The sequence below is a fragment of the Chaetomium tenue genome (assembly GCF_020726465.1).
Source record: "Chaetomium tenue strain MPI-SDFR-AT-0079 chromosome Unknown F5144scaffold_2, whole genome shotgun sequence".
Taxonomy (NCBI): domain Eukaryota; kingdom Fungi; phylum Ascomycota; class Sordariomycetes; order Sordariales; family Chaetomiaceae; genus Chaetomium; species Chaetomium tenue.
Window position 1 is genome coordinate 4,910,082 of NW_027117330.1, and position 26,177 is coordinate 4,936,258.

Here is a 26,177-nt window from a genome sequence, read left to right on the forward strand (position 1 = left end):
AATTCGAAACCGATACCAACAGACGTGTGACACGTGGTGCGGGCGGGAATCAATTTTTCTTCCCCAAGACCCACGACGCACCAATCCCCATGGGGCATTCACGCAGTGGTTGCACGGCTGACACCCACCCAAGTGCGACGTGTCGAAGGGCTTGGTTCTCCGAAAGGCTGTGCGACAAATAGAGCTGCGGGTGGGTTTGGGTTGGGCTGATAACCTCTGAGGCTTCTTCTGGAGGGCACTCCCGTCCGCCGCAGCCCCCCCGCTCCTATTCTTGGGATTTGGCCGAGCGGCGCATGCCCGCCATCACCCGAACCGGCGCTCGTTCTGACCCAGCCCGCGCAGGAACCCGCGCTTGTCACTCGCTCGGCGCCGCCACGATGCAGCAGTCGTTTGTCTGAACTCCCACACACATCTTCCAAATCTCTGAGTCCCTGAGTTGGCGATGCTGTCTCTGGTCGGTCCCCCACACTCCATGCCAGGAACGTGGGCTCGTTGTCGGCTCTGATGGGTTGAAGATCTGGGTAGGGCTGAGAGATGCTGCTGGTTTGAAGGTCTTGCATTCCAGAGATTGAAGTCCATTAGCTGCCCGGTGCCCCCCACAGTCCTGTTTAGGGTTGTGCTCTCGCGATGTCCCGTTTAGGGAATGCGCTGATGATGTGCTCTTCCCGGGTTGGGACTGGCCAAGAAGCGAGTCAGAGAAGATGCCGAGGTACTGAGTAAATCCAGTTATTCACCCGTCGTAGATTGTGAGGTCATTTTGTTGGCATGTACGAAGTACTACCGGCTAGACCGAGCCTTTCTCGCCGTCCACGTCCGTGAGCCTAGTTCTGTCAAGGTGTTGGCGGTGTTATTGTTCCTCTTAGAAAGGGTTAGGGATGGCTATGAACCCCAGTCGAACATCATTTCGGTTGGAGAAACAACTCCCAGAACCAGTCCCAATCTCTTGATCTTAATAGATTCTCATCAAAATACTTGGTTCAACTGAACGAGCATGTGGTACTCCAGGTTGAGGGTAAATTAGTTTTACGAAACCCAGAGGCTTATGCTCCGGGCTAGGTAATTGGCACCAGTCCCTTCCATGCTCTAAAGCGAGAGTTGGTTTATTATCTTATCGAAGTTTCTCAAGTGAGGTTACTCTTTCACTTCAAGTTTCGAATATCTTGAAACAAATACGCATAAAAGGAACCATGACTGGGATACCCTCCTTCTGCGAGAATGACGCCTTACGCCCTCCGACAACCGGTCCGATGGCCGAAACCGAGGTTGGGTGACTCACGACTCAAGTAAATAAAGTCCCCAAGTTTCAAGAGAATACGACAAGTCAAAGGTGTAAACAACCCTCTGTGAGACCCGATAGTCTCTCTCTAAAGTAGCACACACATCGGCCACCCTCACTCACCAACCATCCTTAACCATCACCATGGACTCGCCCGTCCTCACCCCAGACTCAGCCTACACGCCCGCCCAAGTAGCGGCCTACCTCACGCACATCGGCCTCCCACCCTCCTTCCACCCCTCCGCCAACCCCACCCTCAACCTCACCTACCTCACCACCCTCTTCACCCACCAAATCACCACCATCCCCTACGACAACCTCTCCATCCACTACTCCCCCACCCACAGCATCAACCTCAACCCCCAAGCCCTCTTCACCAAAATGATCACCGCCAACCGCGGCCGCGGCGGCTACTGCATGGAGAACTCCATCCTCTTCAACCACATGCTGCGGGCCCTCGGCTTCAGCGACGCCTACCTCGCCGGCGTGCGCATCCGTCCGCGCGTGGCCGGCGTCCCGCAGGGCGAGGCCTACACGGGCTGGGTGCATCTGGTGAACATTGTGAGCGTGCCGGGGGAGGCGGCCAAGTACGTGCTGGACGTGGGGTTCGGCGGTGATGGCATGACGCGGCCGATGCCGTTGGTGGAGGGGGTGGTGCAGCATAATGGGATTGGGACGCAGGAGGTGAGGTTTGGGAGAAGGTTTATTCCGAATCAGAGGTTTAGGGGGGAGGGGGCGGAGAGGATGTGGGTGTATGAGGTGCGGAATGGGGTGGAGAGGGAGTGGGTGCCGTTTTTTGCGTTCCATGATCGCTTTGAGTTTACGGAGGCCGATTTTGGGAATATCAATTGGTATACCTCGCAGGCGAAGGAGAGTCACCAGACGTGGACGACGCTGGCGATTCGGTTTTTGAGGGGGGTTGCGGAGGATGGCACGGCCAAGGTGGTGGGGAAGGTCATGATGGCGGAGGGGGTTATCAAGGAGAACCTGACGGGCAAGACACGGTTGGTAAAGGTGTGCAAGACAGAGGAGGAGAGGGTGGCGACGTTGGCGGAGCTGTTTGGGATTCACTTGACGCCGGAGGAGGCTGCGAGTATAAAAGGGAGGCCGGCTGAGTTGCTTGGTGAGGTATAGAGAAGGGAGTGGTGGTAGGTACGAGAAATAGAATAGAAGGGGAAAACTTTTCAGTTTATTCTCGTGTGCCACGTTCAACTGGTCCTTGCCTGAGTTGGGAAGATGGGCGGTAATAGGGGGCAAGTAATCGTAAGAGAGTGAGGGAGTGGGGGGGCGAGGGTCCTGCTCAACTCCGTACCGGATCCATGAGAGGGTAGCCCACGTTATGTGAGCTCGTGGCGGTGATATTGTTAGCTACTAACCGCTCGACTGTAAGATGATGTAAGAAAGCAAACACCCGAGGACCACAGACTTAGACAACCCAGAGAGTAAGGGTTGCCCAGGGAGAGAGGATCAAGTAAACAGCCGCCTGGCAAGCACGTCCACATTGCACCACGAAGGAAGCATCAAAGGCCAATGAAGCAAACGATATGAAAAGCACCGATCTATCTATCCTATCCATGACATCGTCGTATATCCTATGTGGTCGTCGGTACACATCAATCATCCATGATTCAGGGAGCATACATCAACGCATTACAGACTCATGAGCGTTCCCACCACCACTACCACCACCACAAGACAAGAAGAGCGAGGCCGGTAGATGAAAACGAATCCCAGGCCGGTAGCAGAACGCAAGCTGCCTAGGCAGCCAGCTAGCCAGCCAAACCAGAACCGCCTCCATCCACCCGCACACGCCACACAGCCATGTATGTAGCCCACCCACCACCGCTCCATCAAAAATCATCGATCATGGTCCATACATACCCACAAACAAGCCAAGTCATAGGCGTCAGCCAGCCAGTCAGTCATGTCATGCCACACCCCCAACCTCCACCTCCATCCCCTTCAATCTTCCTTCAACCCCCACCACATCTCAGTGCCTCACCAACTCACACCCCCTCACTCCCGAATAACCTCCGCAATCCCCGGCCCCACCCCCGCCCCCGCATCATCCTTCTTCCCAAACGCGCTCGTCGCCCAACCCACCCAGCTCTGACGGCGCGCCGCATTGGCCGCAGCCGTAGCCTCGACATTCTCCTGCACCAGCCTCAGCGGGCGGGGCTTGTTGCCCGCAAAAGTAGTGCTGTTCTTCTCGTGGTGGACAGAGCGCGGGGGGCTAGCCTGGCTGGGCGGGGTGCTGAGGCCGTCGGCGCCGCCGGTGGTGGTGGAGAAGGAGACCGAGTCGCCGCTGGTGCTGCTCGTCTCGGATTTCATGCCGGGGAAGTTGCCGCCGCCGCCGCCGCCGCCGCTGCTGTTGCGGTTGCCGGCGCCCTGCGGGAGGAAGAAGTTCTGGCTGGAGCGGAGCGAGGGGGAGAGGGGGCCGTCGGAGGAGGAGGGGCCCTTGTACATGGCGTTGACGATGCTGGCGGCGCCGGGGAGGTTGGTGTATTGGTCGCTCATGGGCCTGCTGCGGCGGGTGCTGGTCGTGCGGGACAGGCCGATGGGGATGCTGGGCGCCGTGTCCGGGTTGCTGAGGGCCGAGGGCAGGTTGGCGGACGGCATGAAGGTCATGGGGCGGGGCTTGGGCCTAGGGGCAGCGGTGCTGGCGCTGCCGATGGCCATGGATTTGGCGCGCTGGAGGAGGGAGGCGCCTGAGGCGGCGGGCTTGGGGGGAGGTGGTGGCGGGAGGTCCTTGTCGGTGTCTGGTGGGCCTTTGAAGTCGTTGGATTGGTCGAGAATGTGCTCGAAGCCTCGGTGTTCCAGCAGCCGCTCAATGATCTTGTTGATGTAGAGAGTCAACGCCTTGTTCTGATCCTTCACCTTGTTCAACTCCGCCTCCAGGAGCCTTTGCTCGGGGTCGTGTTCCGGGGCATGGTCGTCGTTGATGCCCGAAAGTTCGTCAGCGAGACTGGTGCCGCTGGCCCGGCCCTCGAGTGCAGCGAGTGCGTCTTGGTTCGCCGACGCGGCCGAATAGCTGAAGTCGTTGGTGGCGAAATCCCCCTTGAGAGTTTTGTCCTGGAGCAGAAGTTGGTAGCCCTCATTGTCTTCCATCAACCTCGCATTGGCGACGCGCGCTTCCATAAGCTGGCGCTCAACATCCTGCAACCGACCGCCGTCCGTGTTTTGCGACTCAACCAGCTTGAGCTGCGCCTCGGCAAGCTCAAGCCTCAGCGACTCGATCACCTTGTCTTTTTGCAAGAGGAGCTTGGAGTTGTTGCGGGAGTCGCTGCGTTGGATCGAGCTTGGGGGAGCGAAGCTGCCGTTGTCGATGCTTGGCGAGCTGTTCACCGCTATTCAGACGAAATCAAGTCAGTGAGGGTCGCTAGATAACAAGAGCTGTGGGGGAAAGCACGTACATTGTCTTGTTGGCCGGTCCTCGTCGAGGTTCCTCTGTGCCAGACTGTCCTTGAGTCTCTGGATGACGGTTTGCATCTCCTCCTCGCGGTTGGCCATATCGTCCTTCTCCTTCATCATGGCGCTCCGCTCGCCCTCGTAGATGGTCTCCATTTCCCGCATCTGCCGCGCGGCCTCGCGCTTCTCGTTCCTGAGGGACTCAATCTGCTCGTCGCTCTCGTGAACCTTCTCTTCCAACTTGGCTTGCTCCTTCATCGCATCGTCCAACTTGTTCTGCATCACCTCGGTCTGTCGCTTGTAGGACTCGAACCCGGACTCAGCCTTGGCCAGCCGCTCCTTGAGGTCGTCTATTATGGCTACCGTCTCGGCGCGAATGGCCTCTTCGCGGTCGATGTCCGGTGAGTTAGTGCCCCTGCCGTTCATCGTAGGGCCGTTGCTCAGCATCGACTCCCGTCTCTGGTGGGCGGCCGCGCGTGCCGAGACGGGAGTTCCAGTGCGGGTCGAGCGAGTCCGGGCAACGCCAGCGGCGCCTGGACTACCGGCCGACGTCGGTGTCGACGCTCTCTGGCCCGGCCGTTGGGGCGTTCCTGTGGGGGTCTCGCGGCCTGTCGCCGGGGGCTTTTTGACAGCGCTCGCCATGGTAGTAGTTAGGTGCCGCTGGGCGATAATCGGGACCCCTGGGCTCGCAAAAACCGCACGATGCGGTCAAGGGAACTGAATCACGGTATCGAATATTACTCTGGACAGCCCACTCGAAAAATTGCGTTGCGTGTGGTGTTTGTGTGTTTGTGTTTTGTGTAAAACGACAGTTCGAGGACGGGAAACGGCGGTCTTCGGAAGGACGCAGAAACGCGGAGGATATTTGCTGGCCCACTGCAACCTTTCTCGACCGGGGCGACAGGGCGTCGATGGGTGCGGTGGTGGCTCTTTTGGAGCCAGTGGCGGTCTCATGGCAGGGGAAACGTGTGCTGTGAGACAAGGGAGTGCCTGTCCAATCAAGGTCATTTGCTGTCGGGCCCCTTTCTCCCCCTCGTCCCCTCCCCAACCTTCCCGGGATGTTGCTCGAGGCCCTGAGGCCCTGAGGCCCTGTAGGTTTCTTTGTAAGACAAGGGGCAAAGCGACAAGCACAACTGCCTTTCTTGTCTGCACTTAGCTAACTAGCACTGTATGTACATAGTATGGCCCCTGTTGTCTCTCTTTATTTTGAGCCAAGTTGCAGACACTCAAACAAAGATTGTACTCAACTATCATCGAATGTGTTTGTCTTCAAACCATCTCCTCCCCCGCCTGTTTCACCGCCAAGACCCACCGACCTCCAGTGTTTAGGGAGCTAACTGCATGCATGGATGGTCATGCAGAATCGGCTGCAGCTAACTACTGTCCTTTGACCGCTCTCCCTCTGGCCAAAAAAGCCGAACTCGGGGTGGGAGAAAGAAAGCAAGAAAAGAGAAGGACATCAAGAAAAGAGAGAAAAAAATACTAAAGAAACGAGAAAAGAAAAGTAAATGAAACCGAGAAAAATGAATCAAATAAAAGAAATTGAGTAAGTAAAAAGTAGATTTTGGTCTCCCGAATATGTTTTTTTTTTCTTTTTTCTTTTTGGTTCCTTTCGTCAAAGGTTTCGTCGGCGCCTGCAAGTACACTTGGAGTTCGGCTCTTTTTGTCCACGGGGTGCCGCTCTCTGAACCGAGGAATCTCCAGGTCGCACTGATCCCTCGAATGCTGCTTCGATGCCCGGAGATGGACAAAGGCGTCTCGGCGGTTTGCCGAAACGAGCAGCTTCCCTCGCGCATCATGCAGCCAGCCTGGTTCAACGTATCGAAGTACCTATACGTACAAGGCCGATCTTCCCTGCGTGGTGCGAGCAACTTGAAACATACACCGTACAGAGATGGCATACCTACACAGTACCTACATGAAGAGGGCTTGCGAGTCGGTGGTGCACTTTTTGGCAACCTCGAGTTCCGCTCTAGTTTGATTATGATAATTTGGGATTCAATGCAACACCCGGCCCGGAATACGGGAACACGGCCCAAATCGGTTGCTGGGCCGCGCATGGAGCACCCCTCCTCAGCAGGTCGTCGCGTGCTTCTAGAACACGTCACAAACCTGACGGCACTTGCCATCGAAACTAACAACGCTCTTTGAGAGTTATGCGTAGGGCGTCCGGATTCAGCGATAACGGACCGGTCCGCCCGGTCGTTGGCCGGGCAGCCCTCAATTTCCAAATCACAAAAAACCATCCGAGGCTTGAAAACCGCGTTGTCATAAACTACGACTAATCTACAGAGAGCCTCTTGCGGTGCAAACTCCGGATGTCGAATGTGGCCGTAAAAGGCCGGATATCGCCAAGTCGTCATATCATTTTTCCCGATTTCAGACCCGAACGCCGTATGAATGCCAACCGGTATTCCCGTCTCGCCGCTAGACCTAAGCCTGGTCGCTAAGGATGTCACTGTCACCAGCATCCAGGATAGCCATGGTGGAGCAGCGGAAGAGCTTGCCGCAGGCGGTGCCGAGCTCAATCTGTCGAGGGGAATAGTAAGCATGCGAACAGGTACCCTCCAAAGTCTGCCACGAGACTTCTTCTCTGGGTAGGCTGGAAAACCGGGGGTTTTCCAACCAGGAATAACGAGTCGAAGCCTATGCCGACAAACTCGTGGAATCTCGTCTCTCATGGGGGGATAACTCACGTTGGTGCCGGTGTAGTGGTGGACGGCGGTCTTGGACATCATGGCGTAGCTGTTCGACAAGTTAGCGAACAAGCCCTCGTTGATATTTCGCTTGCCAAATGTCCGGGAGAATCGAAGCGCATGTCGGCAGATCGGTAAGGTTTGTTGCCCTCGAAGACCGTCGCCGCATGCGCCTCATCCATTCCCTTCCATCTGGCAACATTGGTCGCCACATACTACTCAAGCTCGGACTTGCGGAGGGGAGGCGTGTTGGCCTGCGGATCGGTCAGCATTGGAAGTGACTCATAATCGGAGATATGGGAGCACATACGGAGATGAGGATGAGCTTGGCCTTGCCGCTGCGAAGAGCCTTCAGGGTGCTGCGGTAGCCCAGCACAACCTTGCCCGACTTGATGACGAGGGCAAGCTGTTCACGATGTTAGCGACGGAGCCTCCAACCGCTGACATTCGAAACGGACCTTGCTGCCGATGGACTGGGCTTCCGACTTGTTCTTCTTGGGGGCCATTGCGACGGTACTGTGGTTAGTGAGAGGATCAAGAGTTTAAGATGGCTCCTGGTGGTGATGTCCTCGTCGTTGGCTGAATGGTCACTCGAAAGAAGGAAAACCGCGATTTCGAAATATTCTTTTGCCAATGTGGAATTCCCGCCACAGAGTGGGCTGAGTTCTCATTGGCTGAGTAATGGGTGCGCTTGCAGCTCCTCGAAACCCTAACGGCTCCACTCTGTTCCGAACGACTCATCCGGGGCGATTATGAATCCGGGATTGGTAATCGTGAGGCGAAGTTCAATTTGGTCAAAAACGCAGCGGCCCCCCAACCATTCCCCTCACCCAACACCAAGTCGACACCCATAATCGTGACATCACAGTAAATCAGTCACAATGGCGCGCCGTCCTGCTAGATGTTACCGGTACTGCAAGAACAAGGTAAGCGTCCTGCAACTTTTGCTTCCCAAGTGCGGTCCGAGAGGCATTCGCACACATTCTTGTCGAGGAGGAAATGGGCAAGGGCTCGGCGAAGAAACAGGCGAACGGATGGGCCGGAAAGCCTGGGATATTTGGGGAAGAAGAGGATTTCGCGCTCAACACTTGATTTGGCTGATTTTACCAACCCAGATCGCTAATCGGCCCTCTTTTCTAGCCGTACCCTAAGTCGCGGTTCAACCGTGGTGTGCCGGACCCCAAGATTCGCATCTTCGATCTCGGCCGCAAGCGTGCCACCGTCGACGACTTCCCGCTCTGCATCCACCTTGTGTCCAACGAGTATGAGCAGCTGAGCTCCGAGGCCCTCGAGGCCGCCCGTATTTGCGCCAACAAGTACCTCGTCAAGACGGCCGGTAAGGAAGGTTTCCACCTCCGCGTCCGCGCCCACCCGTACCACGTCGTCCGTATCAACAAGATGTTGTCTTGCGCCGGTGCCGATAGACTGCAAACTGGTATGCGTGGTGCCTGGGGTAAGCCCAACGGCACTGTCGCCCGTGTCAACATTGGCCAGATTCTCATGAGCGTCCGCACTCGTGACGCTAGTAAGTAGTACCGAACATCACTGCGAGTTGCTCGGAAAACTAACCCGTTACAGACCGCGCCTTTGCCCTTGAGGCCCTCCGCCGCTCCCAGTACAAGTTCCCTGGCCGCCAAAAGATCATTATCTCCAAGAACTGGGGTTTCACCCCTCTCCGTCGTGAGGAGTACCTGGAGAAGAAGGCCGCTGGCCGCGTCAAGGTCGACGGTGCCTACGTCCAGTTCCTCAGCAACCGCGGCAACCTCGAGAACAACATGAAGCGCTTCCCGGATGCCTTCACCGCCTAAGTGTTTTCGTGGGGTGACGGGGAATGGTTATTTGGCTTCGGGGTGGCGTCAACGGTCATTTTAGGGCTGAAATGAGAGCATGTCAACTAGCATCATGGTCTTGATTCGGCATAGCAGTCAATGGAACCATTCAACCAAAGTGGTTCTCAATGGACAAACGGGATATCAGTGCATTATTCTGCGGTTCTTCTCAACTTTTGCGTGATCTCATCGCATCTTGCGTGGCAGATGTTGTGTGCTGCCTCCTTACTAAACAACAGCTGCGGCGGGCCGCGAGGCCTTTGACGGGCTAAGACGCGCCTATCTTTCTGCAGCGGAAGGCGAGCACGCTCATCATCCCCTGGCAACCGGTAGCTGGCGCGGTGGTAAGTTAAAGCCCACTGGAGCAATCATCCGCGGCCCGATCCTCAAACCAATACTTTCGTTAGACATGAAGCCGCTTCGCTAACACTCGTCAAGCAAGCGCCCGCAGCAGCCACTCGCACTGCGCTTCTCCATTGGCTCATGTGAAGCGACGCGGGGCGCCAGAATGTTGCAGCCCAACCTCTCATGAACCCAGGCCAGCATCGACTCTGCATCGTCAATTGCGATTCTGTCTGAGGCTGTCTGGTTAAGCAACTTCTCAGACGCTTTCTATTTCATCTTTGCACTGGTATGGCACGGGTACCATACCTAGCTAAGCTGAGAGTCTGACGTATTTGCCGTAGAACCGGAGACATGTCAGGCGCCGAGGTCATCAGTGTCATCTCTGGCATTATCGCCATCATCGACGCGACCCTAAAGATCTACAGCGCTGCCAACGATGCCTCCGGCCTCCCAGAGGCCTTCCGCGATGTTGCTTTACGACTCCCGCTTGTCAGCAGAACCCTCCAGATTATATCGGAGAACACCCCCGACGACGAGTGGCGCCAGGCGATGACGCCTGTCTTGCAACGCTGTGAGGACAGGGCAGAACAGCTTGGGAAAATATTTAAGGACGTCGTCCCACAAGCTGGCGCTTCGAAAATGGATCGATACGCACTTGCCGCCCTCACCTGGGGCAAAGGAAACACGGTGGAGTCGCTGATGAAGGGGATGTTGGAGGATGTTCAACTTTTGACCAGCAACCGCGTAGCGCAACTGTCCACACGGACTAGTGTCGCGGTGGTGATACGGGAGGCGATAGAAAAAGTATCAGCAATTCCGCCCTCGTTGCCAGACGGTATTCTTCTCCCAGACCGGTGTTGAAAACATCTCTAACACCGAACAGGCATTCTCCCATCCGCTACCCCTGAAAACGAGCGAGACTCCCTACTCAAGGAACTCAGGTGGATCGATCCCACCCTCGACAAGCTACGCATTGAAAGAACCAAAGGTGGCCTGTACGAAGCTTCGTCCAGCTGGATTCTCTCCCACCCCAGTTACAAGAAGTGGCGAGACGGCGAAAGCAAGCTGCTCTGGATCAAGGGCGGTGCCGGTAAGGGCAAGACGATGCTGTTGGTCACCATCACTGGGCAACTTCAATCCCAGACCAGACTTGACAACCCCGTTGCCAACTCGTCTTTATCGTTCTTCTTCTGCCAGAATACTGATGACCGCTTAAACAATGCGGTCGCCGTCCTCAAAGGCCTCATATACCTCTTGCTGCTCCAGGACGTCAGTCTCGTTTCGTACCTCAGGTGTGAGTGCAACCGGATGGGTGTGGGCCTCTTTGATATCACCACCAACGCCAACGCCTTCGACGCGCTGTCCAATGTGTTCAGGCAGATGATCCAGCACTCACGGTCGGATCCTGTGTACTTGGCTGTTGACGCTCTCGATGAATGCGAAGACGGTCTGCCGGACCTCCTTAACCTGATTAGGGAAACCGCCCTCCAAGAAAATCGTCTTCGGTGGATCCTAACGAGCCGTAACCGGGTCGACATCGGTGAAAACCTCGCGCTTGAAAGCCCGGGAGCGGATTTGAGCCTGGAGGTGAACTCGGAAGCCGTGTCCCAGGCGATTGAGGATTACATCATTCACAAGGTAGCCCAAGTCCCATCACTTCGATCCAACCCCGTCCAGCAGGCCAAAGTTCGGCAGAGGCTGCTCGAGAAGGCCGAAGGTACCTTTTTATGGGTCGATCTGGTCTTGCGATCTATCCGTACTGTCCCGTTGGCCGACGATGCTGTTCGTCGTGTCGACGAAACACCGCCAGGCCTACCAGTGCTTTACGATCGGATGATGGGAGATATTGGCAAGTCTACGAGCGACTACCGAGACTCGTGTCTTGCTGTGCTTTCAGTCGCAACTTTGGCGTACCGCCCGCTCCACATTCTCGAGCTCCGAACGATAGCTGGGCTCAGTTGCGAAACCGCAGATCTGAAGAGGATTATCGACATGTGCGGTTCCTTTCTCACTCTGGTGGACGACTACGTCTATCCGATTCACCAGTCGGCCAAGGACTACTTAGTCAGTGACACCGCCATCGATAAGATTTTCCCGTCTGGTAAATACGCCGTTCAACGCAGCATCGTCGACAGATCAGTAGTGGTGATGGAGAACACACTCCGGCGAGATGTATATCAACTAGTACATCCAGGAACGCTCACCCGTGACGTGGAGGCGCGGCCACCCACGTCTGATCACTTGCTCGGAGTGGGATACTCTTGTACGTACTGGATCGATCACATTTGTGAAACGGATGAGGCCGACTTGCATGGCTCCCAACGCTACCGGCTAGCAAACGCTTTCAGAAGGCGCATCGCAGGATCAGAGAAAAGTATCCGAATAAGAGGTTTGATTAAGGCATTCTTCCAGGACCACTTTCTGCACTGGCTTGAGGCGTTGAGTCTCCTGGGGGTTGTCTCGAATGCAATCCTCTCTCTTTCTAGGCTTAGTACTATTGTCAACGTAAGTTCCGACTTCCTGCTACTTCGAACGGCAGATAACTAAAGCGCCAGATTAGGCAAAGATAGACGCTTGTGCGAATCTTGTCGAAGACGCATATCGGTTTATTTTACGGAACCGGTGGATTATCGAACAGGCGCCACTACAAACATACATATCGGCATTGCTCTTTTCCCCGCTTGACAGTATCATCCGTCGAATGTTTGCCAAAGAAGAGCCTGGTTGGGTACTTACGAAGCCGGCAGTCGAGAGAATCTGGAGTCAATGTCTTCAAACATTTGAGGGCCACGGCCGTCCGGTTTCATCAGTAGCATTCTCCTCGGACAGCAGTCGAATCGCATCTGGATCAGACGATTCTACCATCCGTATCTGGGATGCGAAGTTAGGCAAAGAGGTCCGGAAGCTCGAGGGCCACGATAGTTCAATTTCATCAGTAGCATTCTCCTCCGACAGCAGCCGAATCGTATCTGGATCATTTGATTCCACCATCCGTATCTGGGATGTGAAGTCAGGAAAGGAGGTCCGGAAACTCGAGGGCCATAGCGATCGGGTTTCGTCAGTAGCACTATCCTCGGATGGTAGCTGAATCGTATCTGGATCCTTCGATAACACGATCCGCATCTGGGATGCCAAGACGGGCAAGGAGGTCCGGAAGCTCAAGGGCCACGACAATTCAGTTTCATCAGTAGCATTCTCCCCAGACGACAGCCGAATTTCCTCTGGATCATTCGATGAGAGTATCCGTATCTGGGATACGAAGTCGGGCAAGGAGGTCCGGAAGCTCGAGGGCCATAGCAGTCCAGTTTTATCAGTAGCATTCTCCTCAGACAGCAGCCGAATCGTATCTGGTTCAGACGATTCCACCATCCGTATCTGGGATACAAAGTCAGGCAAGGAGGTCCGGAAGCTCGAGGGCGTTAGGATGGGTCGGGTTTCATCAGTAGCATTCTCCTTGGACGGCAGCCGAATCGCATCCGGATCATCCGATTCTACTATCCGTATCTGGGATGCGAAGTTAGGCAAAGAGATATGGAAGCTCGAGGGCCACGACAGTTTAGTTTCGTCAGTGGCATTCTCCTCGGACGGCAGCCGAATCGCATCCGGATCAGACGATCGTACTATCTGTATTTGGGATGCGAAGGTCCGGAAATTGGGGGCCCACAGCGGTTCGGTAGGCCACAGCAGTCTGGTTTGCTCAGTAGCATTCTCCTCGGACGGCAACAGAGTCGTATCTCGATCATTCGATAATGACATCCGCATCTGGGATGCAAAAGCGGGCAAGAAGGGTGGGGATATAAACTCATGGCATGGAGTCAATTCCAACAGCCAGTTGACTTCAAATGCGCAGACACCAAGGTGGGAGCTCAGTGGTGATGGCTCCTGGATTACATGGCGAGGCCGGGGAACCATATGGCTTCCCCCTGATTTCCGACCTGGGGTATCAGACGTTTCCAAAGATGGATCGGCAATTGCTATCGGCCGTCCGACTGGGCGTGTGGTAGTTTTGAGGATGTCTATGGACGTGTCATTCCCCTAGGCATCCTCAGCGCATGCCCATCTTCTTCTATGTTAGCATTTTCATCCAGCCTAGGTACCTATGTAATGCATTTTGAGGTTCTCACCATTAATCCTTTTTCCTTTCTTCTTTCTTCTTTCTTCTTTCTTCTTTCTTCTTTCTTCTTTCTTCTTTCTTCTTTCTTCTTTCTTCTTTCTTCTTTCTTCTTTCTTCTTTCTTCTTTCTTCTTTCTTCTTTCTTCTTTCTTCTTTCTTCTTTCTCTTTCTATTTCCTTTTCTTTTTTTCTTTCTTTTCTCTTTTTTTTTCTTCTTTTCTCCCCCCCTTTTTTCCTTCTTTTTCTTTCTTTCTTTCTTTCTTTCTTTCTTTTTTTTCAGGTTGCTTGACGTTAGAAGGGTCTGAGAGGACAAGTCCATTTATCGTAGATGGTTATATAAAAAGCTTTCAGCGATGCCGAGATAACTCGTGCATTTAGAGACGTCCAGATCAGCTTCAATTCCCCCCTCGTATCACGAACCTGACCGAGCTGGCAGCGCCCGTGCTAGTCATTGAAACATACTAGGTAAGTAGACCACAAAGCACACAGACTGAGACACGAAGGTACTTCAGGATTAAGATGGTACCTTATACAGTCACTCGTTCTAGAGAGCTATGAGTTCTAGCAATCATAACTGCAGTTCGCTACAAACTCAGAAGCCTAGGTACCTACTGTTGAGACATCATTGTCGTGCACTCTTTGGCTGCACTGGAACATGAACCCTTCTCTACCTTTAATCCGACTGAAGGGCTCTTTCAGAGTTGGGTCCAGGAGAAATTCGTCACACCCAGAAAGGTTGTACGTATCTGATGAGGCGACAACGCCTTGTAGCAATATTTTACTCCATGTGGTGGCTGTAACGGGTTATGCCCGAAGCGGACCTTGGTAACCTTCGGCCAGCTCACATACCAGGACGGTTCACCGAAGCCCCGAGATGAAGCTATTCCAAGTTGCCCCAGAGCACACTGAACATTGTGGCGATGCGCTCGGGCCACCGCACTCGCGACCAGGAAGCAGCCCACGAGTTGCCGGAGTGTTTGTTTCTTTTCTTCTTCAAGCTTACTGTGTAGTGTACTCACTCGGAGAGTCGTCATGAGATACTGGAAATATACTCCTGGGACCGTTACAATGGCTCCACTGTGACTACTGGATTTAGGACATGCACATCATTAATGGTATGATCAGAACGGCAAGTGATAGAGTACTGTATACTACATATAGGGCTGCTGCAACGAATTGTGGAAATAATCATTCGTGCCATCTACGGGAGCCGCTTCGAGCGAGGACTCTATCCAGTTATCCTGAGCTAAGTAGCTGCCGGGTGGTTAGATGGTATAATTGCATCGTTCGACGAGTTCGAAAAGGGACTCTAGCAGATGTGAGGTCGCATGGCGTAGATAGATGGTTGGATGCGTAAGTGGTCCATGTGCTGAATAAGTTGATGATAGAGACAATGCGGAAGCTGATTTCGCTAGCGACTGTCTGTACCAAAGCCACGGCGCCGCTTGCCCAAAATCGTGTGACTAGCTTGGTCCTGAGTATGCAAAGCACTCCCCTCGAAGATCTCTCAACTGTCGGTTCGGTCTTGGTTGTCGAAACTTGGCTGATCTCAGGACACGTCGCTGTGATAAGGTAATGCAGTCGGGTCACATCATGGAAGGTGGCGTCGTGGAGTGGGGCTGCTTTGGGATGAAGCTTGAGCCAACATCACATCATCAATCGCATCTATGGGGCACCGTAATCCGGTACCGGATATGAAAAAAGAGGGGGAAAAAAGAAGGAACAAAAATTGGCGGCCCGTTACGAATACAGGAAGTTTACTTCGTACTTCTTACCACGACCAGGCGGTTGCAGACGACGCCAGAGCCAGAGATCCATATGTGAAAGACGATGGGGGGCTGGGAGGGTCAGGCGATGGTGGGGCTAAACAAACAGGGCTCTCGACCAAGCACAGCGCTAGCATCCTGCGTGTCCCCTCCACCCGTGTTGATCTCGTGCTTCTGGGAGAGCCGCCCCCGCCCCCAACAAACCAGCCAGGTCACCCAGCTGGCCGTTCTCGGGCCTTTCCTATCCCTTTTAATGTTTAGATACTCGTCTCATTTACATATCCAAAATAGGTTTTATCTTGTCCTGAGATTACTTTTTCTCGGCCGTCGCGACTAATCCGCGCCTTTGTGCTGAGTGGGTTACACGACGCCGCAGTCAGCGAGCGCCCTGCTGCAGCCGGGGCTGAAGTCTGATATCATCCCGTCATCCACATCTTTGGTTCCCGGGTCGTTGCCCTGTTCCACTTCTTAAGTCGAGATCCCGGCTCGATCCCTTCACCGCCTCAGAGAAACACGCGACTCAGGACAATTAAACCCTTAGAGACAACTGCGCTGGCGGCCGCCTTCCCCAGGGACCCAGCGACGTGGCTACTGTTTAGACTTGTCGATAACGTTACCTAAGATAACACCAACTCGACGTTTTCGACCAACGGCTTTTCAGGGCTGCTCTTGCCTTCTCGACCGATACCACCACCACTTGCAAAGTGTCTAGGACATGCGCGATGGCTTTCCAACAATCGACACGGCAGCCCGTCCAGCGGTTGGACCGTAACGAACCGGGGCATGTAGAGCCTGCAGCTGTCAATCCACAGGACCGCCCAACGCCGAATGAGTTTCAGAAATGGGTTGTCTTTACTCCGGGAACTGACGCCGGGACCACGTCCTCTTACCTAAATACAACTCAAGACGGCCAACTAACGCCGGGTAGATCAAGGATCAGTGACCTCGGCAGTCTAGACACTGTTGCGCGCTCCGAGTTCGATCTACAAGCCGCTTCAGAGGTTGTATCAGCGAGCGTCGCCGAGGAGGACGCGGAACTCGACAGTCTCGACAGCCACCTACCCGAGTTCCGAATTGTTCCAAACCCCTACAACCAACCCGAGGTGGCACATGCCACACCGGTGCTCCCAGGGCATGACGGCCTGGGCTCTTTCCGATTCGAGACCCCAGGCATGAGCGCCGAGGCTCAAGACCGAATGTACGCCTTCGAGAGATTCAACCCCAACCGTGTGGGGCACAGATCCGAGGGTTTCAATCTGGCTCAGCTGGAGACCCAAACGGAAGAGGCACAAGACTGGGAGCGAAACCACCGGATAGAGGCCTGGCGGCTAGAACAGAGCCAGCTGCTTCTCGAAGACATTCGAAGCGAGACGAGGAAGAGGCAACAGTCCGAGGAATCGCTTCGCGGTATCCAGCACACAAAAAGCATGCAACCAGAGGTGGCCGAAAGGAGTGTCGCAGACGACGAGGCGGCAGATATCAACCTCAGCGGGGCGGATTGGCATGACCAGGATGAGCCAACTCGGAGCGGTGCAAAGCCCGGCTCATGGAGCCAAATGGCGCGGAAGTTCATACGTGACATGATGGGGGTCGATGACGAGCTGCTCGCGGTGCTCTTTGGGGATGCTGTTCCGGACGAGGAGATGCTCTCCTCGACACCCCAGGCATCCGCCACGGGAGCCTTCGCCCCCGCACCGGGCCGCCTCGGGTCGGAGTCATCACATGACTCTGAGTGGCAGCTGCGCATGTTGGACCGGATATCCAGAGAGCTTGGCGCGCTTGTGCACCAAATGTCGACTCATCCTGGTGCCTTCTCAACTTACACACGGGTGCAGCATATGGCCCTGCCGTATGCCGGTTTGCCTGTCATCCCCGAAACACCTGCCGATGTGAGCGATTCCGGGCGGAAGATGGAAAGTAGCGTTCAGTCCATGCCGCAGTTCAAGCCCACCGTGGGTCGGCCGGCCGACGTTTTGAGTGCGCGGCCCTCCGAGCCCCCCACACCCCCGGGCCCATCTGCTTCCGACATGAATCCGAGTGACACCCAACACACTTTCACGCAGCAAGAATGGGAACAGGATCTTGACGTCCGGCTGGTCTTCCGGTACCTGCGGTCCCGTTTCACCTCGTCCCGGCAAGCATCGCCGTCCTTCTCGTCGGGCACCTCACATCTCGCCACCTCTAGCACGCAGGACACGGCGGCAAAGGCGGCGCGCGTGCGTCAGCACCATCCTCTCGTGTCCCACGCGCACACCCACGCGCACGCACATGGGTACCACCGAACCCGCCCGGTCGAGCGGCGCAGTTTCAAGGCGACGGTGCCGCCCAGCCCCGTGGCAATCCGACACCCACCCGGGAGCTGTGCGAGCCAGAGCACCCGGCGGTCTGCGCGGAGGAGCAGCATCTCGTCGAGACCGTCGTCCCGCCACTACTGGGATATTGGCGGGTCCATCAAAACGGGGAGCGCTATCGCGAGCACCGGGCCGATGGGAAGTTGGGGCGAGGTCTGAACGGTGATGCGCCAGCCAGTCGTCATCGCAAGGGGCTCACCGCCGTGAACGGTTGTATTTTACTTTTTTTTACTTCTCACACTCTTTTCTCGCGTGGTACTGGGATTGCAAAGGGAAGGATTGGGCGTTTTGACTGACGGGAAATATGGAAACATGGGGAAACATGGGAAAACATGGTTGCATTCATTGCATTTAGATACCACAAGAGGTAGATCTCGAAACACAAGATGCATTTACACCCTGGGATATCCAGCCCCGAATATTCGCCTTGCGCTTTTACTGGACGCAGGTTGACCCCAGATTTCATGGTTGCGCCGAGACCTGGGTTAAAACTACACTATACATATCAGCGCATTCATTTCGTCCGCCCTGCTCTTGTCGCAGTTTGTGCTGCAGGAATAGCTTTTTTTGGCCATACAAACCGTACGCCTCGGATATAACAAGTACATGCTACTTGTGCCGGGGGGCGGGAGTTCACACCAGAACAGATCCGTGCCAGAATGCCACTCTGATGCCATCGCCCCATGTCGAGTAACGCTCACGGCTGCAAGTCACCGCTGAGGGCGGCTCTGAGGGAGCTCGGGAGCAAGGAAAGCGGCGTCGCTTGCGTGAAAAGAACGGTGAAGCCGCTCACCACGGTACCTCTCCACTTCACGCGTAGCGACGCGACAAGCTTGCAGGAATCTAAAGTGGCCTTCGTGCCAATCAGACAAGTCCAGTGTGACAACGAATCGAAACAGACAGGGGCCCTGCAGCCAATTCCGTTGCGGCCCGCCCGGACCACCTTGGCCCTGACGCGTTGCGAAGAGCAGGGGACCAATGGCTGCGCGATTGAGCAGCTCCCGCAAGGTCCCAGGCACAACAAAAGACAGCCAGACAGAGCTGCAGTCGGGCCTGAGGATGGCACGAAGTGACCCTGGTTCTGCCTCGCTTCAGTGGTATCTTATCTTTTCGGACATATCACCCATGAATCCCTGTCCCTTTTCGACGCATGCTCGAGTCACCCGTTCCCTCTGATGCCGCGATGCAACTCCGCAGTTTGACAGGGATGAGAGCTCCGCAATTCCTCCTTCTGGCTTGGGGGGATTGAGCTGGGCGTGCTGGATTGCTGGATTGCTGGGGTACCAGGGAGGGGGCTTCAGCCGAAGTACTTCGAAGCCGATGCCCGCACACACCCACCCTGCCACCCCGCCTTGCATTTCCCTGCGCACCGCACCGAACCTGATTCTCCCGACCTGGATGCTTGTGAAGTTGCGACACCTCCCGGAACGCCAATGCTGCCTTGCGCCTCACTTTATTTTTGCGACTTGCGATCAGCTTCCATCTGATGCGCCCATGCAATTTCTGAGTCAAATCTCCCAACCAGACGCCTTATTTTATTCGATATATATAAAAGAGTTCGTCCCGCGCCCTTTCTGCCTAGCTATCCCACCTCTTCCGTCGGTGTGGGTGTGCGAGCTTCCCGTCCCGCATTGCTCCGCGCACCGCTCTCTCCCGCTTCCCCGAGCTTCGGCTGGGTTGCGACAACTAACGTATCTTGAGGCTAACTGATTCTATGAAGCACCATGTGCTAAAGCCGCCGTGCTTTCGTCGCGAACCAGCTGACTTGGCGCTGGGTCGCACCGGAACCCTCCCTATCTCCCCGATTCTGCGATCCCGCCCTCGCTGCCGTCGCCGTTCGAAACACCCCGACCCGATTCTTAGCTCGGTTCCGTCCGACCCCATCTTCTCTCAAGCCTTCCCTCTAGTACATCAGCTCCAAGAGATGGTTTCCCGAGGCCCCAATGGCTGCTACACCCTTTGACATACCCACGCCGGGCAGCGCATACGCTTTTGATATCTACAATGACGCCCACGCGCTGCGGGCGCCAGGGCCGGCGCTTCCGGGCGGGCCTTGCAACTACACGGATCCGACCCTCCCGCGCTGTGGCTGCCGCCGGTTCTGGAGTCGCGCATCCCTCAGCAGTGGTGTTTTCCAGGAGAATGGCGCGCTCGCTGAGCTTTGCATGTGTTCGCACCATGCGTGCTTCCACGAGGATGCCCAGCCCGGACAGACACAACCATCGGCCGCGGTGAACGCCCCAGGACAGGAAAACCAAAAGCCCGTAACTCACCGGGCGCCATTGAGCCCGGTCCAGCTTCCCTCGTTCCATGTACCGGGGAGCCGGTCGTCGCTGGATTTCACCCTGCTGGACTTTCAGACCTCCATGTCTGCCCCACGGATGGAGGCCGTCAACCCTGCCCCAGTTGCGGATTCCCACCCCGGACAGGACAGCCCAATGCCGGATACGTTTAATAACTGGGGAGACCTGGCTCGATCCCAAGCCGGACCTGCCAATGGACTGCCGCCGTTTCCTTCGCAATGCTTAATGTCGCCGCCGCCGCCACCGTCGACCATAGCGTCAAGTCAAGCAAGGTATCTCCGGCCGTTTGCCGGGCGCGGGCTACATACACTAAGTGGTGTCCCTGCTCCAAGGCCAGAGTCGCGCCAGCTGGAACATATTAACCCGGACGACGATGCTGAGCCAGGACAGGATGCAGGACATGACGCAGCAGATTCCGCTTCCACTCCCAAGGCGCTACCATCACAGGACCGTTCGGTAGCAGGACCCGATGGTGGTTACCAAAAGCTTTCAGACAAGGTCGACACACACGAACAGCGGCTCGACAGGCTCGAAACCAACTCCTTCTCCGTTGCCGGCCACGAGGACTGCCACGACAGGCACGAGAACGTCGATCTCCGCGTCACCGAACTCGAATCGCGGGTCGACGAGGTAGAAAAGATCCTCAACGACAACGGCAGCGTTGTGAGCAGCAGGCGGACGGCCAAGCAGGATGGCGGCGCCGACGACGCAACGGCCAGCGTCGTCTCCGTTTCGACCAACGCCACCGTGCTCGCCTCGAACCGCGCCGAGGTGTACAGCCAGCTGCAGCAGCTCCAGGCGCAGGTCAGCCAGCTCCAGGCAGCAGCGATGCCGTCCTACGCAAAGCCCTGGGCGCTCGAGGTCGTGTTCCTGCCGTTCCCGCTTAAGGGCGTCTGGCTCACCTCCAAGGAGTTTACCAACCAGCGCCGGTCCATAGGTTCCAATTTTGAGGGCTGGACACAGATGCCCAATACCATCAGCCGAGCGACGCCCGATCCGCAGTCACCCAAGTTCCAGGAATGGGCCGGACAGGGGCCCGAGTCGAACTGGCTGCTGCCGAGGGCGTTCGCTGCGGGACGGGTCGTGGAGCAGAGGTTGAAGAGCCGGGGCTTGATCAAGACGGTCCATGTCCGGGGAGCCGACGCCCGGAGTGTCCAGCTCGCGATCCACGATGCCTTTCAAGACGTTCTGCGCATCTCGACCAGTTCAGACGCGCGGTCAGGATTCGCGCCTGACTATCCCTTGGCTGAGTATCTCGGCCTGCGGCAGGCTTGGGTCCCCCTGCGCAAGCTCCACAAGGACTCGCGGCTGCGGTTTCTCTCGCCCGCTGAGATGGCGACGCCGGCGCTGTGGGACTTTACGTTTCTCGTGTCTAGCGTGGTCATGAAGGCTACCGGTGTCCAGCGCCTCTACATTACCCAGCCCGAGGCATATCTCCAGGACCACCCTCTCGGGCACCACGCCATCGAAACAGGCTGGACCTGGCAAAAGCTGCGCCAGCTGAGCAGGGTCTACCCCAACTCGCAGAGCAGTGCGGATGTGCCTGAGGCTGATGCCCTCGAGGAGTGCTGGAACTGGAACGACCGCCTCGACGAGTCGCCGAGCGTGGCTGCTTCGTCCGTCAGCCTCCGCCAGTCGATCCATCAGCGTGCCTCGCGCCGCTCGTCGACCGAGCCTTCCGGCCAGTTCTACACCGGCGTACAGTCCCCCATTGTCTCCATTGGTGGCCCCGCGCCCAGCCGCTCCCGCGCGCCATCGCCGCTCATCCAACGCGAGCGCAAGGGCTCCTTGCCACCACACCTCCGCACCGGCTCCCTCCCACCCACGCATCCGGCCCTTCTCTCGCCCGCCCAATCCCGCCGCCGCCCCTCCCACGCCGCCGCCAGCGCAACGCCCTACGAGCGTCGCTCGTCTCCCTTCGTGCACCGCGCCAGCCCCCGCCCCAGTCCCCGGCTTGGCAGCAACAGCAGCGCCGCCCTCCACAACCACCCGCACGGCATCGCCATCCCGTCCGCGGGTGCCGTCCCCAAGCGCCGCTTCACCCGCTCCCCGAGCCTGGTGCCGCGCAACACCCCGCGCTGGAGCCGGACCAGCATGAGCCGCTCGCCCTCGCTCGCGCCGGGGGGCATCTACGGGTACCAGGAGGAGCGCGAGCGCGAGAACAGGGAGCGCCGCACGACCACCCCGTTTTACTACGCTACGCCGCACAGCGAGGCCGTTCCCGACTTTGGGTACCAGCGCGGGGTCAGCCGCGGGCCGGTTCCGCCTGCTGTGGGTGGGAATCATGGCTTGCGTATGGGTGGGTATGATGATGAGCTGGGGGATGCGGAGTACGGGGACGAGGAGATGGATGATTTCACGACCGGGAGCGAGACGGGCACCGGCGATGATGATGAGGATGCAGGCGACAGTGAGATGACCGACCACTACCACCCCCACCATCCCAACCAACGCGGATATTACCAGAGCACCCACCACGGGGGTAGCAGCGCCCGGCGGCAGATCGGCACAGGCTCCTTCGGGTTCGGCACAGACGGCGACGAAGCCGACCTCGACATCGACGTGTACCAAGACGAAGACGAGGACGAGCTCGACGGCGTCGACACGGACGCGGGCAATATCACCGACCACAATAATCACCCCCACCACCCCCATAAAAAGCAACAACAACAACCGCTCCGCCCCGAAGACATCCCCTGGGCCGGCATCGAAGACGCCATCGCCAACGGCACCGCCGACCCCGACGGCGACAGCAACATGTCCGACGGCGAGAACATCGACCCCACCACCGCCTCCTCCCAGTCCCAGTCCCAGTCCCAATCCTTCACCACAGAACAATCCCAATCCCAATCCCAGCTGGGCCAACACCACCACCACCACCAACTGGAAGACGATGACGAAGCGGTGCATATCGCCATCCACGAGGATGAGGAGCATGATCACCTGCTGTTGGATATGGAGGAGGTGCGGGGTCTGGGTCAGGGTCAGGGTCAGGGGCAAGGGGAAGTTCAAGGCCAGGATGAAGAGGATGACGGGGCGAGTAGCCAGGCGCCGAGCGAGTACTCGAGTAAGCCGAGCGCGTGGCAGCTTATTGCGCCGCCGCAGCCATCGCTGCCGGTATCGGTGGTGGGTGTGTCGGGGGAGGGTGGGCAGAAAGGGGTGGGGGTGGGGGTGGGGCTGGTTGGTGGTAATGTGCAGCAGAGCGCGGTGATGGGGTTTAGGATTCATGAAGATGGGACTGCGGGGCCGGGCGTGTCCGCGGGGGAGGGGGAGGAGGAGTTGTTGGATACGCAGTGGGAGTGAACATGGCTGCTTTTTAGAGCTGCTTATCTATTATGCGGTGGGTTTCTTTTGTTTGTTTGAAAGGGGGGATGGATGTTGAAGGCATATACGCAGGCAGGCAGGCATATACGTTTTGGTTCTGGATTTTTGGGTTATCTTCGGCCGGGTTGGTGGGATAAGCGAGCGAGCGATGCTTTAACTATCTGGTTGCTTCAAGCGTGGGTTGGTTGGTTGGTTGGCGTTGGGCTGCATGGGATCTGGAGATACCTACTCACTCTCTGCTTACGCTTACGCTTGCTTGTATGGGTACGATGATAGAATTCCCATCTCAGTTTTGAACCACCGGACTTGTTCGTCTCGCCGTGCTTGAACACCCTGTGATGACAACATGTGTGTCTTTTACCTCAGGCCACCTCCGCCGTGTCGAATCAATGTCTAGATATATACCAGCCCACAGGATTCCAGCTCCAAACGCCAGCAACGCCATCATACCCATGATATATATCACCACCTCACGAGAAATGAATCCCTTCCTCATGGAAAGCTGCCCAGCCACGTTAGCACCACTGGCTTTTCCACCAACCACAAGCAAACGTACCAAGCAACATCTTCAAAAAGTCATTCTGATCGCACTGCCGCGCCCGCTTCTCCCCCAAAGCGGTGCTGGTCAGCACCTTATTTACCTTGGCCTTGACCACCAGGGCGACCTTGGACTTAGGGTTCCGGCTCGGCGTCTTGCTGGCCTCCTTGGCAGCGTCGGCATCATTGATATCCTTGAAGAAAGCAGGCATGTCCTCGTCCTCGTCCTCGTCTTCGTCCTGGGCCATGCCGCCCGCGCCCTCCTCCTCCCCGTCACCGTCTTGGTTGTCGTTGTCGTCCATGTCGACGTCCATATCACCGTCTGCGGCGGTGAGTGCTGCGAGATCGTCGGTCGCGATGGACTCGTCGATGGGGATGTTGTGGAGGGAACAGTAGACTTTGTAATTCTGCTAGGGGTGAGTGGGTGTGTGAGGGTGGGTAGGAGGGTGGAGACTGACGCGCTCGCACATGGCGAGGACTTCTTTTACGCTGAAAGCGGCGCGTAGTGTCTTGTTTTTACGGTTACTGCATTCGTTAGTTAGCAGGTGCGTAGGATGTTGAGAAGCGCAAGGTACGCACAATGCAATCCGGAGCAGACCGTCAAACTCCTAGGTAATGGTTAGCCACCGGGAGGGTGAAACTTGGGTACTGGACGACATACATCAAAGGCAATGTTTGGCCGCGCTGACCCCAGCTGTGTGCATGGTTAGTAATTCCCCCGATAGTAGGAGCGTGGCGCCATACCAGTGGTTCTATCCTGACAACTTCAAGGGGTTAGCGCCTTTGCTCCATGGCACCTGTTGGGCGACTTACCATCGCTTTCAACCTTGGGTGGAGGCTTGAAGTTCTGCTTTCCGACTTTCTAGACGACGTCAGACTTTCTTCTCTTTACATCCGTGATCCAGCTTACCATGATGTGTTTGCATGTGGCCCAAAAGTTCACATTGACGCTCAGCCTCGAGTATAACGCATCCCCCGGCTTCGCAACCAGTCTTTTTGCAAACTCTCTTTGGAACTACCCGACAGCCCGCCGTCAGCCCTTAACCCCCCATATTTTACGTTTGGGACACCTACCATGAGCACGGCTACCCGAGGTGGGTTGGGCATGGCTAGCATCTTGAAAATGAGAGGACTGCTGATCTGGTAGGGTGTGTTGGAAATGAGGGCGTCGCATGGGGGCATCTCGGGCATCTTGATGACGTCTCCTAGGATAACCTCGAGCTTCTTGGCTAGTGGCGTGCCTTGTACGCGCTTCGTGACTTCGGCGCCCATCCTCGGGTCGAGTTCGACTGCACGGGTTAGCTGTTGTTTGGCGTTGGTATGGTCGGGAATGAGAGTGCCGTACTTGCAATGACCTTCTTTGCCTTGTCGAGGGCCCGGACCGTGACTGTTGTCAACCATGTCAGTTCTCCAGGGTTCTAAGCTTGGTCGAGGATGAGGCCGAAGGCGAGGGCAGTGCCTACTGTTGCCAGTACCCGGGCCGACCTCGACGACGACATCGGTGGGCTTGAGGTAGGCCTTGTCGACAATGGCATCGCTGATGCCCGGGTTCTTTAAGATATGCTGGCCAAAGTCCTTGTCGAAGCGGAAGATGTTTGTGTTCGAGGAACTGCCCTTGGACGCTTTACGATCATAGGGGCCGTTGCTGGCCCCTCCACGTTTTTGTTTGGCCGCCTTGGGCATGATATAACACTCGATATCAAGGGGTGGTCTCGGTGGTAATGGTGTAGTAATGGTGCTTTCGTCGCTAAACACCAATGAAATGTTCGCTCACCGCATCGCCGCCAATATTTTTTGACCTGGCAGAAAAAAAGACCCCGCCAAAAGCGATAAGATAGGGCAGGGTGGGTGGCCAGGATAGGCAAGCAAGAAGCCACACCGCTTGCCAAGAACCCGAGCCGGAAGAGGCAGCCGATCTCATTGCGGCCCAAAAGTGCGGGTGGGCCCGTCTGTCATTGACCACCCTGTAACTGTGTATGTATGTAACACCCGACTCGTGTGAGTGGTATTACACAGCCCGGGGAGTTGCGCTGGACGGCGACACCGCAGGACTGCCGCGAATGCCGGGAGCCATGATTCCTAGAACTTTAAGCTTGCGTCTACGAATCTACTACGAATATAACCTGGCTTTTCTTCCCCACCTGAAACGACCCATCGACAGAGCTGACGTTGCCCGGGCTGTGTAAGCCCCTGTAATCTGTATTTCAAAGACCCACTGGCTGCATTCCCC

General features: G+C 56.4%; 9 protein-coding genes across 9 annotated transcripts; 5 read left to right on the forward strand and 4 right to left on the reverse strand.

Moving 5' to 3' along the window:
- Positions 1–1,420: 1,420 nt before the first annotated feature.
- On the forward strand, positions 1,421–2,410 carry F5144DRAFT_590973 (arylamine N-acetyltransferase 2; the record flags this gene model as incomplete). The annotated part of the gene is made up of 1 exon (XM_066790210.1): positions 1,421–2,410. One exon carries the CDS (start codon positions 1,421–1,423, stop codon positions 2,408–2,410), a length of 990 nt encoding a protein of 329 aa, XP_066647337.1.
- A 392-nt stretch (positions 2,411–2,802) lies between these two features.
- F5144DRAFT_564860 (uncharacterized protein) lies at positions 2,803–3,326 on the reverse strand. The gene has a single exon (XM_066788450.1). It carries the CDS (start codon positions 3,135–3,137, stop codon positions 2,919–2,921), a length of 219 nt encoding a protein of 72 aa, XP_066647338.1. The 5' UTR covers positions 3,138–3,326; the 3' UTR covers positions 2,803–2,918.
- Positions 3,210–5,481, reverse strand: F5144DRAFT_147948 (uncharacterized protein). Its single transcript, XM_066782447.1, has 2 exons — positions 4,690–5,481; positions 3,210–4,623 (listed from the first exon to the last, which is right to left on the reverse strand). Exons 1-2 carry the CDS (start codon positions 5,324–5,326, stop codon positions 3,293–3,295), a joined length of 1,968 nt encoding a protein of 655 aa, XP_066647339.1. The 5' UTR covers positions 5,327–5,481; the 3' UTR covers positions 3,210–3,292.
- A 1,636-nt stretch (positions 5,482–7,117) lies between these two features.
- F5144DRAFT_600383 (60S ribosomal protein eL30) lies at positions 7,118–7,886 on the reverse strand (the record flags this gene model as incomplete). Its single annotated transcript, XM_066791073.1, has 5 exons — positions 7,118–7,213; positions 7,381–7,429; positions 7,597–7,634; positions 7,691–7,786; positions 7,839–7,886. The coding sequence occupies 5 exons, from the start codon at positions 7,884–7,886 to the stop codon at positions 7,118–7,120; spliced, it is 327 nt and encodes a 108-aa protein (XP_066647340.1).
- A 259-nt stretch (positions 7,887–8,145) lies between these two features.
- F5144DRAFT_564867 (60S ribosomal protein uL16) lies at positions 8,146–9,373 on the forward strand. The gene is made up of 3 exons (XM_066788451.1): positions 8,146–8,306; positions 8,521–8,905; positions 8,959–9,373. The coding sequence occupies exons 1-3, from the start codon at positions 8,262–8,264 to the stop codon at positions 9,186–9,188; spliced, it is 660 nt and encodes a 219-aa protein (XP_066647341.1). The 5' UTR covers positions 8,146–8,261; the 3' UTR covers positions 9,189–9,373.
- Positions 9,374–9,905: 532 nt separating this feature from the next.
- F5144DRAFT_643434 (uncharacterized protein) lies at positions 9,906–12,810 on the forward strand (the record flags this gene model as incomplete). Its single annotated transcript, XM_066792815.1, has 4 exons — positions 9,906–10,112; positions 10,164–10,389; positions 10,438–12,059; positions 12,115–12,810. 4 exons carry the CDS (start codon positions 9,906–9,908, stop codon positions 12,640–12,642), a joined length of 2,583 nt encoding a protein of 860 aa, XP_066647342.1. The 3' UTR covers positions 12,643–12,810.
- Positions 12,811–15,755: 2,945 nt separating this feature from the next.
- Positions 15,756–18,200, forward strand: F5144DRAFT_564883 (uncharacterized protein). Its single transcript, XM_066788452.1, has one exon. The coding sequence runs from the start codon at positions 16,155–16,157 to the stop codon at positions 17,940–17,942; it is 1,788 nt and encodes a 595-aa protein (XP_066647343.1). The 5' UTR covers positions 15,756–16,154; the 3' UTR covers positions 17,943–18,200.
- Positions 18,201–19,726: 1,526 nt separating this feature from the next.
- On the forward strand, positions 19,727–23,307 carry F5144DRAFT_545792 (uncharacterized protein; the record flags this gene model as incomplete). Its single annotated transcript, XM_066787381.1, has 2 exons — positions 19,727–23,216; positions 23,285–23,307. 2 exons carry the CDS (start codon positions 19,727–19,729, stop codon positions 23,305–23,307), a joined length of 3,513 nt encoding a protein of 1,170 aa, XP_066647344.1.
- A 380-nt stretch (positions 23,308–23,687) lies between these two features.
- F5144DRAFT_564891 (S-adenosyl-L-methionine-dependent methyltransferase) lies at positions 23,688–26,026 on the reverse strand. The gene is made up of 11 exons (XM_066788453.1): positions 25,411–26,026; positions 25,293–25,334; positions 25,022–25,236; positions 24,858–24,962; positions 24,761–24,809; positions 24,692–24,711; positions 24,609–24,641; positions 24,527–24,555; positions 24,406–24,472; positions 23,967–24,354; positions 23,688–23,912 (listed from the first exon to the last, which is right to left on the reverse strand). Exons 1-11 carry the CDS (start codon positions 25,628–25,630, stop codon positions 23,881–23,883), a joined length of 1,200 nt encoding a protein of 399 aa, XP_066647345.1. The 5' UTR covers positions 25,631–26,026; the 3' UTR covers positions 23,688–23,880.
- Between the last annotated feature and the right edge of the window lie 151 nt (positions 26,027–26,177).